The sequence below is a fragment of the Microtus ochrogaster genome, chromosome X (genome assembly GCF_000317375.1).
Source record: "Microtus ochrogaster isolate Prairie Vole_2 chromosome X, MicOch1.0, whole genome shotgun sequence".
In the NCBI taxonomy this organism is placed as follows: Eukaryota; Metazoa; Chordata; class Mammalia; order Rodentia; family Cricetidae; genus Microtus; species Microtus ochrogaster.
This window is the reverse complement of record NC_022026.1, coordinates 13,289,655-13,305,893: the sequence shown is the minus strand read 5'-3', so window position 1 is coordinate 13,305,893 and position 16,239 is coordinate 13,289,655. Positions and strand designations below refer to the sequence as shown.

Here is a 16,239-nt window from a genome sequence, read left to right as displayed (position 1 = left end):
GGAGGACCAATGGAACCGAAAAGAAGACCCGGATATTTTTCTTTATCAGTGATCTTCAGTTCTCTTTTTCAGTATATATATCTTCCCTGATTGGCTTTTGGTTCTGACTTCAGAGGCAGACTGAGGTCTTTATGTATGTAGCCTTACTGGTGATCATACTCTTACCTCAACCTAGTGAGCCTAGGGATGACAGAGAAGAGCCGCCGCAACCTGCTTTTCTGCTGTGTTGATCAAATTTCTTCTCTAATGTTGTTCACTAAAGCCATGCAGTTTACTTTCCCTTGGCACTAGCCCCAATATATGATCATTCGTTCTATTTGTTAATTGGGGTTTTATTTGTTTGATTTTGATTTGTTTTGAGACAGGGTCTCACTAAGCCCTAGCTGTCATTGAAATTGCTATGTAGATCAGGTTGGCCTCAAACTCACACATCCACCTGCCTCTACTTCCCAAGTGCTGGGGTTAAAGGTATGAGCCACCACACCAAGGTGAATTTTTTAATTTGTAAGGAAATTAAAACCCCCTCACCAGCTGAGCGGTAGTGGCATAGGTCTTTTAATCCCAGCACTCAGAGGCAGAGACAGGTGAATCTTAGAGATTGAGCTCAGCTGGGTCTATAGAACAAGTTCCAGGACAGCCAGGGCTGTTAAACAGAGAAACCTGTTCAGGGACAGGGTGAGAGGAGGGAGAAAAAAAAAGGAATTTCCTTGACTCTAAGGGGGGTTTAAAATGTATTTTTCCCTCCACAAGGCATATAAAAGCTTAGAATCAGAACCTGCTATGGTAGTTTATGCTGTAACCCCAGTATTTGGGAATTTGAGGTAGGAGGACTGCTGTGAGTTCCAAGACCAGCCTCAGCCTGATTGAGACTCTGTCTCAAAACACAAATTATGAATGCTCACTTGAAGTTCAAATATAACTAGTAGCATTCTTTTTTTTTTTTTTTTTTTTTTTTTGGAAGGGGTTTTCTGTTTTGTTTTGTTTTTTGATATTTCGAGACAGGGTTTCTCCGTAGCTTTTGGTTCCTGTCCTGGAACTAGCTCTTGTAGACCAGGCTGGCCTCGAACTCACAGAGATCCGCCGGCCTCTGCCTCCGAGTGCTGGGATTAAAGGCGTGCGCCACCATTGCCCGGCCAACTAGTAGCATTCTTTTCCTGTTTTTGTTTTTTGTTTTGCCGGGATTTTTGAGACAGCATCGAATGAATCCAGGTTGTTATGGAACTCATAGCTTCATAGATGCCCTATTTCTGCGGCCTGTGTTCTGAGGTTAAAGACGTGGGACAGCACCCGGCTATCATTGCGCGTTTTCATTTGGTAGTCTCTGAGGCACCCTAACCTATTCTTACTTGTTCTTGGTTATATATAGATCTAATAGGTAGTCAGTAATTGTTCTGTATGAATGGTTTTTCTGTGCCATTCCAGTTGCTTTGACCTAACATTTGCTTATCAGATTCTTCCCATTTATTAGTTAATTGCTCAAGAAAATTTGGGCAGTTATAGGGTAGCAACTAAACTTCTTTGTTTGCTATTTCTACTACATTGGCATTTTACTATCTACCATTTTCACATTACTTTTGGAATTAAGATGTTATGCAAAAGTTTTGCGCCGTGCTTGGCGTACTAAGTCGCTCAATACGAATTCAATAAATCCGGTGCACCGTTTTAGCAGAGAGCCAAAAGGCGCCTTGGAGAATGGGTGGGGGCAGGGCAAATGGTTAAAATTGCACACCGGCAAGAACTTTAAGAGACACGGGAAAGGGGTGGAGCAAACAGTGAGTGATGCAGGAGACGGCCAATGAAGAGTCTGGGAACCACTCCCCTCCCTCCCTCCGTGCTTCAAATTCTAAGCTTAATTTCCATCCGGGTTCTTCAGCCTCGTTCCCGGGTAGTATAAAGATTGCTGTCTCCTTTGTTCGCCCTCGTTGCGCAGCAGTCCTAGCGTCTTTTCTGTTCCGTTTCGAGAATCGGCAGCTGTCACTGGCGCTGCGCTGCTGGAAGGCTCCAGCCGCGAGCTCGTAGGAGCTTGAAACGTCGCCGTCCCCTCGGGTAGGAGCCTCCTTCCCTTGCCCGGTTTTCCGTACAGTCCTTGTCACCTTAGGGCTCGAGATCGTTTGTTTCCCCGGAGATAGTGGTGGCGGGCGCCATTTTAAGACGCCCAAAGGTGCAAGCCTATTTAAAGCCGACAGGGTGGAAGTAGCACACTAGGGGGTCCATTATCTTGCATGCACGTCTGCGGGAGGTTTGGCTGTCGCCTGAGGGCGGAGGGCGCAGCGCGCAGCTTTGTAGGTGGGGCGGGAAGCAGAGGGACCGCGGAGCTAGCCCCGGGACAGCGCCTGTGCCGAGGATGGACTGGTGGACTTCTCTGCAACTTCTCTGGTCCTGGCGGTAAGGAGAGGAAGCATTTGGAGTTTTCGCCGCCACTGTCATTGGCAAAAGTTAGTTTGTCCGGCGGTTGTTTGGTGTTTTTGGGTTGTATCCAAGTGTCGCCATTTTGTCTTTAACACGCGGTTTTTAATGAGTCTTAATTAGGTGCCAGCACAGGGAAAGAGTGTTAACAGTGTGTGATTTTGAGTTCCCTTATCTTGTGACTCCCTCACCTTTTATCTTTTCAATCGGATAGCAATCCTTTGTTGGGTTATTTGCGGCGACTCTGTTCTAACTTAGGAGTTTTGCGCGGAAACTTACTAGGAAATGTAAACGAAAAGAGGGCTTGGTCGTCACTTAGCGCAGCCGGCTGATGACCTTGAATGAATAGGAAGTCTTTTACACCTCGGAGGGGAAGCAAGTAGGGTGACAAGTAACGGAACGTGTAGAAGATGACAAATGAATACAATAGGCGGGTGTGGTGGCCAACTTCTAGCACTCTTAAGGCTGCAACCTTGTATAAAGTAAAATACATTCAAAAGTAAAAGTTGCCTTTTCAGGTGTTGAAAAGCAGTTGATTAACTAAAAGCGGCCCTGGCAGAGGAGGAGGATTGGCTAATTAGGCAGGCCCCTTTAAGCTGGTTAAAGAAAACTTCACTGCACTGTTAACCAAAAGTATTTCAGTTGGTTTTCTTTTCTTTTTTTTTTTTTTTTTTTTTTTTTTTCGTTTTTCGAGACAGGGTTTCTCTGTGGCTTTGGAGCCTGTCCTGGAACTAGCTCTTGTAGACCAGGCTGGTCTCGAACTCACAGAGATCCTCCTGCCTCTGCCTCCCGAGTGCTGGGATTAAAGGCGTGCGCCACCACCGCCCGGCTTTCAGTTGGTTTTCTACTGTTTTGAAGGGTTACCGGAGTCTTTAGTTACGAAGGAATAAAGGTTTTAATAAAGCCCGAGCCACGATTAAGCTGTTCAGTAAACTTAGGGAACTTTCTCCAGAGATGATAATATTATTTTTCAGCAGCCTCCTATCGGTTGGAAGGGAAAATGGTTGAAGCTGATCGCCCAGGAAAGCTCTTTATTGGTGGACTCAATACAGAGACAAATGAGAAAGCCCTTGAAGCAGTATTTGGCAAATATGGACGGATAGTGGAAGGTGAGTTATCTAAAATTATACGCTGTATTTTTTAATGAGAAGACAAGCTGTGATGAATTTGAATCGACTGATGATGACCTGACATGATAATGTGTTTTGTCCTCTAAGAAGTTCTGAGCTTGCTTTTGTAAAGTTGCTCCGGTGATTTGGTTTGAAGGAAACTAACTGCCTCCCCCCTCCAACTGTTTTAGTGCTTTTGATGAAGGACCGAGAAACCAACAAGTCAAGAGGATTTGCTTTTGTCACATTCGAAAGCCCAGCAGATGCAAAGGATGCTGCCAGAGATATGAATGGAAAGGTGTGGTTGTCTCTTAATAAAAAGGGGTTTCATGGTGACAACAATAACTAATTTCCTAGTGACAAAAATACTGTTGTCCAAGCATGGGTCCAGAGCAGCTTTGGAATTTTTGTTTTATGTGTGTATAGCCAGAGACTTGATCGTAGCCATTAGTAGTACTATCCTGAATTGTATTGTATTGTTTTTTGTTCAGTAAGTGGAGTGGAGGGGGGTGTCTCCGTAGTCTTGGCTATATAGACCAGGCTGACCTCAAACTCGGGTCCTCCTGCTTCTGCCTCCCTAGTGCTAGAACAAAAGACCAAGTCTCTATTGTGACTTTTATTGTGAGTCCACAACCAAAGTTTGTAGCAAATGGTAAGCATTATATGCCTAACAAGAGTTTCTCAGTTTCTTCTAAATCATGATAAAATTTACTTTTTGTTTTTTTTTTTAAATAGTCCTTAGATGGAAAAGCCATCAAGGTGGAGCAAGCCACCAAACCATCATTTGAAAGTAGTAGGCGTGGACTACCTCCACCTCCAAGAAGCAGAGGCCCTCCCAGAGGTCTTCGAGGAGGAAGGGGAGGAAGTGGAGGAACTAGAGGACCCCCCTCACGTGGAGGACACATGGGTAATGATTTGATTGGAACTCAGGCTTGGTATTTAAGTTGAAAGCTGGAGACCCACACCTGGGTCTTCCTTTTTGAAAGGCTAAAACAGTAGTTCTCAACCTTCCTAATGCTGAGACCCTTAAATACAGTTACTCATGTTGTGGTGACCTCCCCCCCACCATACCGTTATTTAATTGCTACTTTGTAACTAATTTTGCTACTGTTGTGCATTGTAATGTAACTACCTGATATACAGAATATCTGATATGTGACCACTGTGAAAGGGTTGTTGGACTTCTAAAATCACAACCCACAGGCTGAGAGCTGCCTTTGAAATGGAGACTGCTCACTCCGTTATTAGTGTAGTGTTGATGACTTGAAAATATGGGAGGCCTGAATTAGAGTTAAACCTATGGGCCAAATAGTCTTACTTAAGGAAAAAAAAAAAGAATGACGAGCAGGATTGGGACTTCTTTTCCTAGTCTGCAGGACGTCTGGATTTCGGAAACAGTGTCTCCCTTATTAGTTCAGGCTGGTCCTGAACTCTTATCATGCTTGATCTTGCCCAATGGAAAACAAACCTAGCCTCTCCAACTAAGCAGAAAAGATGTTTGCTGGGCAGTGGTGGCACCTGCCTTTAATTCCAGCACTTGGGAGGCAGAGATGGCGGATGAGTTCGAGGCCAACCTGGTCTAAAAAGAGCTAGTTCCAGGACAGGCTCCAAAGCTAGAGAGAAAAACCCCTGTCTCCGAAAACCAAAAAAGAAAAGAAAATGATGCACATAATTCGTTGTGTTTTTTCCATGGGGCAAATAGTTGTTAGTCTTCTTGAGTGTTAATGGTTTGTTCTTGACTATTGTGTTAATGAAAAGTCTTTCTATTCTAATGTAGATGACGGTGGCTATTCCATGAATTTTACCATGAGTTCTTCGAGGGGACCTCTTCCAGTTAAAAGAGGACCACCACCACCACCACCACGAAGCGGGGCTCCTCCCCCTAAAAGATCAGCACCTTCAGGGCCAGTTCGTAGCAGCAGTGGGCTGGGAGGAAGAGGTAATTGTTGGATGCATTGCAATCTGTGCTGCCCCCATTGTACTATGCTGAGGCCGGGCATGGTGGGGAATGTCCAGGCTTAGCACTGGGGAAGATAGGATTGACATGAATTCAAGACCTACATGGGGAGACCCTGTTTTTTATTTTTGTTGTTTTAAATGCTTGGCCAGTGAGAGAGCTCAGTGGGTAAAAACATTTGCTGCTAGTCAGGCGCAAGAACTTGAATCCAATCCCCCATTCACAGGCAAAACTGAGACGCGTTGTCCTCTGGACTGCTTTTGCATCACAGCGTGCATATTCCCCCACCGTACACACATGAATATTTTTAATGCTTATGCTTAAGACTGATTTGTGGATTCCAATTCATCTCATATTCATAATTAATGAGCATTGAAATTATGTGACTAGGAAGCTTCCTGTTTTAGGTACATAGGGTATTTGATTAAACCGCTGTCTTGTCCAGCCTGAGTGTAACATTCACACTTTAGTTTTTTGATGGCTAGATTTTGATAATGTTTTTTTTCTCCTTTAAGCCCCCGTGTCACGTGGAAGAGATAGTTATGGAGGCCTGCCACGAAGGGAGCCCCTTCCCTCTCGCAGAGATGTTTATTTGTCCCCAAGAGATGATGGATATTCCACTAAAGACAGGTAACAGACAGTGCAGTTTCTTTTGTGAAGAATTAGTGTTGGACGAGAGCACGTCAGAGGCATAAACCAAATTCTCTTTCTGTAGCTATTCAAGCAGAGACTATCCAAGTTCTCGTGATGCAAGAGATTATGCACCACCACCAAGAGATTATACTTACCGTGATTATGGCCATTCCAGTTCACGTGATGACTACCCATCCAGAGGCTATAGGTAAGCAGTTACTTGCATGGTTTGTAAGTATTTGCTGTAAAACTCGTGCCTCCAGGGCTTGGCAGGTGACTTGGCTGTTAAAAGCACCTCCCAAGTAAGCCCTGCAAGCCAGTATCAGCCTTGAAAGCCATGGCAAGTTGAAAGGGGGAGAAGAGGGCCCCAAAGTTGTCTTCTCACCCCTGCACGGTCATCATGGCAAGAACATGTCTCCTCATGCTCACATAGTTATGGAGAGCTAAAAAATGAACAGATTTGACAGTTCTACTTTTTAAGGATTTGGGGGAATTTTTAAAGTGTATTTGTTACATTTATATTATAAAATAAACATGTAACTTAGGGGAAATATATATATATATATATATTAATTAAAATTGCTTTTTATTTAGTGATAGAGATGGATATGGCCGGGATCGTGACTATTCAGATCATCCAAGTGGAGGGTCCTACAGAGATTCATATGAGAGTTATGGTAAGATACTGGTTAAAGATCTTAAATATCACCAGCTTGAGGTTTTAGGTTCATGAGCTGGATTAATAGGCTGCGTGGTGCTTGCTTTTAAAGGGACCTTTGCTTGCTTTCAAGGGGTAACTTTATCAGCTGGGCTTTTTCCTAGTTTTGTGAAGGACTTTTTGGTTCTTTCCTTGTTTCGTTTTTGTTTCTTTTCGTTTGAGGCTGTTCGCTTGCTTTGGAGGGGATTTTGCTTGCTGAAATTGGCAGCCTTATGTGTTTTCCCTCAACAGTGAAAATACAATTTTTAAAAAAATTTATTAACAAGATCAAATATTTACCATTGCAATATGAAGGAAACTCAACAGTTCAAAATTGCAACTTATCACTGGAAAGTGGCTGATTGTCTACTATAAAATAACAAGCTGTCTGGAATGTCCTCTTGAAATACACAACGTCTTCAGTCTTTTCAAACAAACATTAAACTCAATCCATTTCCGTATCTCAGCAGATGAGCAGTTCCCTCTTATGGCCAGCAATGGTACAGTTTAAAACTTCCCAGTTGAGAAAGTAAACTTATAATACAAGAATTCTGTAAATTCAGATTTAAATGTTGTATATATACAATTTATAGTGTTGCCATATTACCTGACCATTGACCCTGCAGGTAACTCACGTAGTGCTCCACCTACACGAGGGCCCCCGCCATCTTATGGTGGAAGCAGTCGCTATGATGATTACAGCAGCTCACGTGACGGATATGGTGGAAGTCGAGACAGTTACTCAAGCAGCCGAAGTGATCTCTACTCAAGTGGTCGTGATCGCGTTGGCAGACAAGAACGAGGGCTTCCCCCTTCTATGGAAAGGGGCTACCCTCCTCCACGTGATTCCTACAGCAGTTCAAGCCGCGGAGCACCAAGAGGTGGTGGCCGTGGAGGAAGCCGATCTGATAGAGGGGGAGGCAGAAGCAGATACTAGGAACAAACAAAACTTTTGGACCAAAAGTCCCCATTCAAGGAAACAAACAAAAATGGAACCTTTCTGTCATAAAGTACCCAAGGACTACTAAAAGGAAAAATTGTGTTACCTTTTTAAAATTTCCTGTTCCCCTTAATAATTTTTATGTTCTTGTGAGGAAAAAAGTAAGACGTGTTTAATTTTATTTGATATTATGAGTTGCTTTCAACAAGCAATTGTTAAATGTGTAAGCCTTGACTTGTACTAGTGTTGTGATTTTTCAAGTAAACTTGTCCCTGAAGGCCACTCCTGATTTTTCTCAGTAACCGAGAAAAGCAATCCTAAGATTTTCCACAAACCTAAGCCATCTAGATGGCCTTTGTTCTGCTGAGTGATGAATCGCCCTGCCTGCCTATGCAGACAAGCTAGCTGGTAGGGTGGGTTGGTTGGGTGTGCTCCTCTTAGGATTTCAGGATCTCAGGATGTCTTCCAACTGAAATCTCAATGATGACAGTATAAAAAAAAACCTGAGACCAGATGCCTAAGAATGTGCTACTTGCCCAGAAACCCCAAAAAGCAAATGGATGCTGGCCATATTTTGCTTTTCTGACATTTCCTTGGGAATCTACAAGAACCTCCCTTATTCCCCTCCCCTAGTAAGACCATTTAAGTGTGTGTTAAACAACTACAGAATACTAAATAAAAAGTTTGGCCAAAACCAACCATGAAGCTGCAGAAACGATGCTTGCTCTTACTGTTTCAAATTTTTGCAACTCTGTAGTGTCTCACTTTTAAAGGAACAGCTTGATTGCAAAGGAGAAAATAGATAAGCAATGAAGTTATCTCCAACTTCCTAAAGGCTTATGACTTCTAAAAAGTGAATCTATCCGCATTCCACATCAGATTTAAAGCACCAAATGCCTGTGAAACAGCAGAGATGGTAAGCAAAGCAAACTAGTTTTTCCATCTAAGTCGAAATTGAACACTTACCTTCCTCATAGTACAGTGAACGGTACTGTACTTCATGGCAATGGAAATGCCTTCTAGATTAAAAAAAAAAACCTTTTGAAAAAAAAAAAACCACAAATGTTCAATAGCATACTAGAAGTCTTCCAAATTCAACACTTGGAGTTTTAAAGCATGTATGAGACTTAAAGGCATTAATGCAGCTGTTGTTTATCAATAGCAATCTGGGAATTGGGAGGGGGTGATTTTTTTTTTCACAAATTTTTGATGAAGACCTTTAAACATGCTTCACGTTTTGACTTTTTTTTCAAATTAGTCTTTTAGTCAATATGAGAAATGGCTTAGGATTGGGGTCCTCCTCTCTGGCCCCTATAAGCCATTGCAAACTTGACCTTTAGTTGGATGCCTGACTTGTTTTAGTTCTATGAAACTACAGTGTATGGAGAAAAAAAAAATCTTTTGCAAGTGGTCTTTAAAAAAGCAGAAACCTGAGGCAGCATGACCCAGGTCCAGCCATGAAGTTGAAAAAGATGCTCTTGAATGTAGTAAACTTGAAGACCTCCAACTAAAAATCCTTAGACTGCACTTTATTCCTTCAAATGTTTTGTCAGTTCAACTTATGGATTTAACGTGGCAGTGCACCATTGGAAAAGAATGAGAATCCATAAGCCATGCGACTTAACCATTTAAGCCATTCCAGTCCATCCCAAGCCAGTGAACCTTCCACCAATTAAGACAAGTAGTAGAACATGAAATGATACATTAAGCTACAAGTCTGAACTTGCCTGTTCTCTCTGGGATAAAAGGGGCAGTTATAGGCAAGTGTTTAAGATCTTCCTTTAGAGAAATAACTAGCTTTCATTTATGTAATTTTTGCAGGTTGATCCCAATGGTCATACTGTCACGGAGTGCTGATTGGTTCACAGCAGATTAAGCTGGCCGGAAGAAAAAGTCAAATGCTCAGGTAAGTGTTTGAAAGGAGTATCCTTAAAGGTTTAAACACTGTAGCTTTGTCATTGTGTGGCTATGGCATTAGCAAGTATTTTTCGACTCTTAAATTGTCTATAAACAGAGCTAATGCTCAACTCTGGGCATGAGGATGAAACTGTTTTGTCACTGAAAACCGAGCACATGCATTTTGAGTGAAAGTATATAGATGTATGCTCACTAACTAGAGTACCCATAGGATGGTACTTTTAGCTGTTTCTGAATTAGCTAGCACCAGCTCTTTGCCTGCAAGAGTTATTGTGGAAAGAGCCGTCTAGTTCATGGTTTCCTGTGTGAGCAGTGTTGTATGAATTTCATGCATGTTGTCAGTGCCTGCTTGTTTTTAATGGGCTGGTTAGTGATACGGCTGCCACTGCAACTTCTGAATGTCGTGGGCACAGTGTGGCAGGGTATCTGATTTTCCTATTACAGTGCTGATGCCTACGGTAATTGTAATGAATATGGGCATATTTTGAAGCTGGCACTTTAGAGCTAATACTTAGATTGGAGAGAGCAAGTTGTGCGCACTGAAGGAGGAGAGCGGGTTGAAGTGCTTTGTGGTGTGAAATACTCTGTAATTTGATCACATGCTTTTTTTGCAGAGTTGTTGAAGCAGAGGAGAGCTGAGGCTAAGCTGCAGCAGTTACATACGCAGTGCCCGTCAGAATTGGTTTGGTACAGGCAATATAGGATTTTCCTGTCCTCAAGGGAGGGAGGCATCAGTGTTGGTTAGACCTTAGTTAGGGAGTGGTGATTGCTTAAAACTGACCAAATGAAGAGAGGGAGACAAAGAAATTGGTAAGTGGAGGTACCTACCCAAGAAGTTCTCATGGCTCTTTGTGTAGATTCAATAGTTTAGGCAAAGTAATGGGGCAACTCTCGTGATGATCACTGACTGTAGGAAAATTGAATTAGCCCGGACTGTAACTCCACGGTGGCGTGTTTGTCTAAATACCAGTGAAGCCTAGCGTTCAACCCCTAGAATCACTCACACACAGGAAAAGAACACTCAGTCAGAAACCTGATGCTTCTGTGATAACTTTGTCCACTCATGTCTGACTTTCAGCGAGTAAACCATTTGGGGAATTAACTATATCAGGAAAAATACTCACTTGTCCTAGAAAACTTAGAAGGGGAGGAGTAGTGCCAGAAAATGAAAGTAAAAACTTTTGAAACATTGTTAGGATCGTGGAAAGCAATTGAAAACAAATCTAAGTCACAAGGACATGGTAGTTTACCCTTTACCCTCAGATGCCAGTCTTGGAAAGAAATCATGATAGAGTTCTAGTTCATCACTTTGGAAACTAAGCGCTATATGCAAGTGTCAATATTCTCAAAGGAAGCAGGTTAAAGGAATGAACTCAACTGAGATTTTTCTTACAGAGTCATCTAGTGCTAGCCATTATGATTAGGGAGAATGATCCAAAATTTTAAAACCCCACTGGTCACATTTCTCATCAGATGAGGTCACGGAGTGAATTTCAGTAGTTGTACTTTGAAGAACATCTTTCAATCCTTTCATACTCGGACGATTCCCTGAGTAGGCGCTTCTGTCAAGACCTTTTGGCTCTCGAGCGAGCATTTTTTTTGTTTTACATTTTTTTAGAGTTTCTTAAAGATAGTTTAGTATAGGGAATACTACAGTTAATATAAATGCTAAATTCAAAGTAAGGAGTGGTAGAAATTATCAAGAGAACTTTTTGACAAATTAGAGTTTACAGACCCAAGGGCCTAAAGTCTATAATTTGAAAAAAAAGTCCTTGATTCTTCTGGCTATCCACTAGTCATAAAGGAATTTGAATAGTACAGGAATGTGGTTTATTTGGTACTTGGATGTAGAGCTTAGGTATTATAGATCACTTTTTGAAATGTTTTGTATTGAACCCCAATAAAACGTGAACATGTATCTTTGTGGTGTTGGGATCTTTTTTTTTAACACTTTTGAAAATAGAAATTCATTTTAGGCTTTCCGGTGTTTGTTTTCTTTCTTAATTTTCTTCCCTAAACTTGAGTTCTAGGGTACTGCTGATACTTAATGTAAGGGGCCACCCAGAGTCCCTGAGGTGGGCAGACCACTGGCCTTCCTTTATTGTGATGAGTTAACGTTAGATAAACATGGTCATTCAGATGATATTGTTTAGTCCTTAACCTAAAAATGAAATGAGAGACCTATCACAGCGAAGAAGAGGATATCATACACTGTTATTTACCAAGAATTTCCCCTGTTGCTTCTACCTTGATTTCCTGCATATCTTGGATGGGTAGGGTCAAGGGTAAGGATCGGTCAGTAAGAAATTGTCTATGCTATTGACTTTCAGTCCTTAATAGTGATGCTAATAGGAACAAACCCATAATGATAAGCTTCTGTGTGGGAGGTTTCTAGTTTAACTTTCTGTGAAGTATAACTTTAAGGGTAGCAGAAGGCTGGCTTCACAAAAATTAATTGGCAAACATAGTTAATGACCTGGTCAGACTGTGGGAACCTGAGCTCCATCCCCAGAAATCAAGTAAAAAGCTCTGAATGGAGGTTCATTTGTACTCCTAATGCTCAGGGGATAGAGACAGGGATCCCTGGGGCTGGGTCTACTCTGTTCTGTGGGACTCTGTCCTGTAGTTTTAGGTTTTGTTATGGGGATAACACTTTCTGAATCAATTTTTTTAGCATGAGATAGGAAAGTTGAATGTATTTCTTCAAATACAGATAGCCATTTGTTTAAGTGTGTTGTTGCAAAGGCTACTGTTAAGTCTGGAGCATAGCCCCAGCCCCTGGCCTGGATGTTACATTGGTCTGGACTCCAAATCCCAGCATGCCAGGTCCTAACACTCCCACAGGGTATTTAAGTGGGCTCCCAGAAGAGATACATGTTCTGGGTTTGCATGTGCTCCCCACTTCCTGTCTCCCTGCTATGTGCTCAACCACCCAAGAGCGACATATTTAATAAAACGAACATTTTAATTTGGTTTGATCTGACCTAATTGGATTTCTTTGCACAGGTGGAGCCGCCCGTCCTGGGATTTTTTTTTTTTCCTAAAAGCTACCCTCCTACTTATTTACAGTTCCTTCAAGTTCTTTCCCCACTGTGTAAATTTGCGCCTGCAGATCAGTGCTCATGGAGGCCACAGGCATCAGACCCCTGGAACTGGAGTTAAATCCAAACTCACGTCCTCCGCAAGGACAGTATGAGCTCTGAACAAACCATTGAGCCATCCCTCCAGCCCTTTTCTTTGCTCTCCTGAAATGAGTGGGTGTGTGCTCCTGTTTGTCAGAATGTGCCATCTAGGCTAGTGGTGTGGTCACAGGCCTTTAGTCCCAGGATGCTGGAGGCAGGGGCAGGCAGGGCTACACAGTAAAACTCCGACTCAATAGATAGGGGACTTACATGTATGCTCTGAAGGTTTTTTGGCCCTGAGAGTTTGTTGGAGAACCATGGTAACAAGTTCTTAGAATTAGTTCTTTGTAATAGGCATGGGAAGTAATGGAGTTCATTGTGGCATCTGTACACAACTTGGTTTTTATTCTCTTCTATCCCCGCTACTGCCTGCCTGGTAGTCCTCTTTTAGTAACCCCTACTTAAGATCTATTTCCCCTCATAGTCTCCTTTCTAGTTACTTTGCACCACATCCCTCTCTTCACGTCTGTATTCAAAGTCTACACTCAGCCTGCCTAACATGTGCACAGTCCTGGGTTCAGACCCTGGCACCGTATAGATTAGGCATGGTGATATATGCAGGAAGTTTAGGCCAACTTGGCCTACATGAGACTTGAGCTCAAAAAAAAAGAAAAAACCTGTAAAGGTAAAGATGGCTCAGAGGTAAAGGTGCTTTTGCCACCAAGACGACCTGTGTTTGGTCTTCAGGATCCACATGGTAAGAGACCATGGACTCCTGCAAGTTCCCAGACCAGCACATGTGCCTTGTGGCACCTGCATAGTGCAGCCTCAGATTTAAAAAAATACATTTGAATGAACCATAGAAATGATTTCTAAAAGTATGTCTTAATATGTTTTACAAATCTGAGATCTGTGTCTGACAATCTTTTTCCCTAAGGAAGGCTCCAACATATCCTTGCCTTGAAGGATATACACACCCCAGTGCCTGAGGGTATAAGATTGGGCTTTTCAGTGTGACCTGTACAACTACCCAACTACCCACGACTACCTAACTACCCACATAACACGCTCCGTGATTCAGTGCTACTGTGACGTGACAGTTCTGCTTGCTGTCTTACAGTGGTGATGAAGTAAAGTGCTCATCCCAACACTAAATTGGGGACAGTACACCTCTGCAAAGATTCTTCCCAGGACTCCTATGTCCGCAGTGGTGTTCATTGTAGGTTACCTCCCCACCCCCACCCTGGAGTCTGCATTACCTGTCTCTAGGCTTTTCTTAGTGAGTTGAAATTCTAGCTTCAGCCTTACCACTTGTGGGATATGGGAGAAGTTAAGCTGGGGTTGATTGATCACTTGAAAGGGGGTTGGTAATATGTATCCAAAGGTGGAAATGATTGAGTTCCTGTGCTAAGTTTAGAGTAAATACTACATTGTTTTTTTGGAGACAAAGTTTCCTTGTGTAGCCTTGGCTCTCCTGGGACTCACTCTGTAGTCTAGACCCTCCGGCCCTTGCCTCCCCGGTGCTGGGATTAAAGGTGTGCACCACCACCACTTGACATAACTATTAAATTTTCTTATTTTCCATCGACTTCCCTCTTGTTTTATTTTCAGGACTGGACTTTGCGGGAGGGACCCAGTATCTTATGTGAGATTACCCTTTTGTCAGGGACTGAACATTCTCACCAGCTGAGGCTTTTCTTCTGGGTTAGTCATGCTCCATGTTGTTAGCATGCTACGATTAGTTGACATAGGGTTCTCATTCCGTTTGTGCTTCGCTCAGTCCCCCATTAGCCACTATTTTAATAGAATATACGTCATTTTGTGTAAGATCTTAATTCAATATTTATTGGTTTTGTTGTTTGTTTTTTGAGACAAATTCTGTAGACCAGGTTGGCCTCAAAGACAGATCTGTTGGCTGGGATTAAAGGTGTGTGCCACCACGCCTGGCTGACCTTGAACTGTTGACTCCTCCCTCTTCTTTCCCCTCTGGTGTGCTTGGATTTTACTACCACAGCCAGTTTATAAAGTGCTAGGAATAGAACTAGGGCTTTGTTCATTCATGCTAGGCAAGCACTCTACCAAGTTAGAGCCCCAGTCCTCTATGGAAGCTTCGCATGTATACTTTAGATTGCATTAATCTATAGTACTGGTATCTCTTGTTCCTTGTGAACTGTTTGCCACCAATACTTGAGAGGTTTACCCAGAGGGCAAATAGGAATCTAGTCTGTCAGGTTAGAGCATAGTGTTCATTCCTTGCTGATAATAGTCCACCATAATTTGCCTATGCCTTCTTCCCAGCTTGATTCCTAAGCCCTCAGGTTGTGTGCCTGTGCATGCTCAGATCATGCTGACATTTGACCCTGGCTGTGAGCCTAGTGCTCTTTGAATGTGGTCGCAGTGAATGTAGAGGAAGGTAGTGTGTGTCAAAGAATCATCGGGCAAGTTGTCTGTGGTGTTTAAGCCTGTGGCTTATTTCTGTAGACTGTAGGGCAGGCTGCTTCAGCTTCTGCTGGGAGGGGCCCAAGCTTCAATGCCCTGTCACATGAGAGACGTCATAAGATTCAGTTGTCATATTCAGAAGTATCCATCATAAAGTTCTAAGAAATAAGCTTTGTAGACCCACAAAGCAACTTGTGCTGGCACTTGGTGCATTTGAGCTTGCCCAGTCCCTGTTTTGAAGGTCATCTGTTCTGCCACCACAGTGCAGCAGTCACTTGGGATTTCAAACATTTGTGGCAGTTGGTCCTCTATGAGTCACAACATGTCGCTTGATTGTGATGTCCCTGCCTGCCAGACATTGCTAGCCGCTCCCTTCCCATCTGCAAAGAGCACTGCTCAAAACTGAAGGCATTTAGTTAACAGTCCCCGTATGCTATTGCGGGTATATCTCTTGAGTTGCCTCTCTAGGATTTTCTTGATACTAATTCATTATCAGGCTGGATTTGAAGAATGATAACATAGTATTTTGTACAAGGAAATTTAATACAAAGAATTCTTTAATAGGTAGGAGTAATGGGAGTAAAGGAAGCTAAGGAATATAGGTGGGCTGGATAGAATAACAAGCATAACTATACCCTAATTACTAGTGCTAGGGCTGAGATTAGCCTATCCATGGGAGACCCCTACCTTTGTAGTCTTCAGAAACTCCTGCAGGACTAGTCTAGAAAAGTCTCGCCACCTACTTCAGAGAAATCAGAACCTGGAGCAGTATGGCTGGGACTTGTTAAATGTTTAAGCAGGCAGTGGCGCCACACTGAACCTACTGAAATCTAGCCTCGAGCTGCTGGCAAACAGAAGGAAGTATCCTGCCAGAGTACTCAACTGTAAAAACTGCCTAGGGCTGTTTCTGGGGAAGCAGACTGGCTCCTCCGGCTAGAGCTGTCCGTGCTGTGGGATGAGGAAGCAAAACCAAGTCCTAGAATGGCTTCCTAATACTTCACTAATAAGACCTCCAAGCA

The 16,239-nt window shown here is 42.8% G+C and overlaps 1 protein-coding gene and 1 non-coding gene across 5 annotated transcripts; both read left to right on the top strand.

Annotated features, from left to right (window-relative positions):
* The first annotated feature begins 1,895 nt into the window (after positions 1-1,895).
* On the top strand, positions 1,896-11,577 carry Rbmx (RNA binding motif protein X-linked). Of its 4 annotated transcripts, XM_026784848.1 has the most exons (11): positions 1,896-2,046; positions 3,381-3,515; positions 3,707-3,813; positions 4,251-4,422; positions 5,293-5,454; positions 5,988-6,102; positions 6,188-6,313; positions 6,700-6,782; positions 7,429-8,658; positions 9,564-9,648; positions 10,274-11,577. In XM_026784848.1, exons 2-9 carry the CDS (start codon positions 3,407-3,409, stop codon positions 7,737-7,739), a joined length of 1,185 nt encoding a protein of 394 aa, XP_026640649.1. In that variant the 5' UTR covers positions 1,896-2,046; positions 3,381-3,406; the 3' UTR covers positions 7,740-8,658; positions 9,564-9,648; positions 10,274-11,577. The 4 variants fall into 4 exon arrangements, with proteins under 4 accessions (XP_026640649.1, XP_005358559.1, XP_005358560.1 ...); XM_005358502.2 differs by having other exon boundaries at positions 3,384-3,515; positions 7,429-9,648; XM_005358503.2 differs by having other exon boundaries at positions 7,429-9,648.
* LOC113457480 lies at positions 3,562-3,636 on the top strand. The gene has a single exon (XR_003378039.1). It is a non-coding gene; the product is annotated as a small nucleolar RNA SNORD61 (small nucleolar RNA).
* Positions 11,578-16,239: the final 4,662 nt, after the last annotated feature.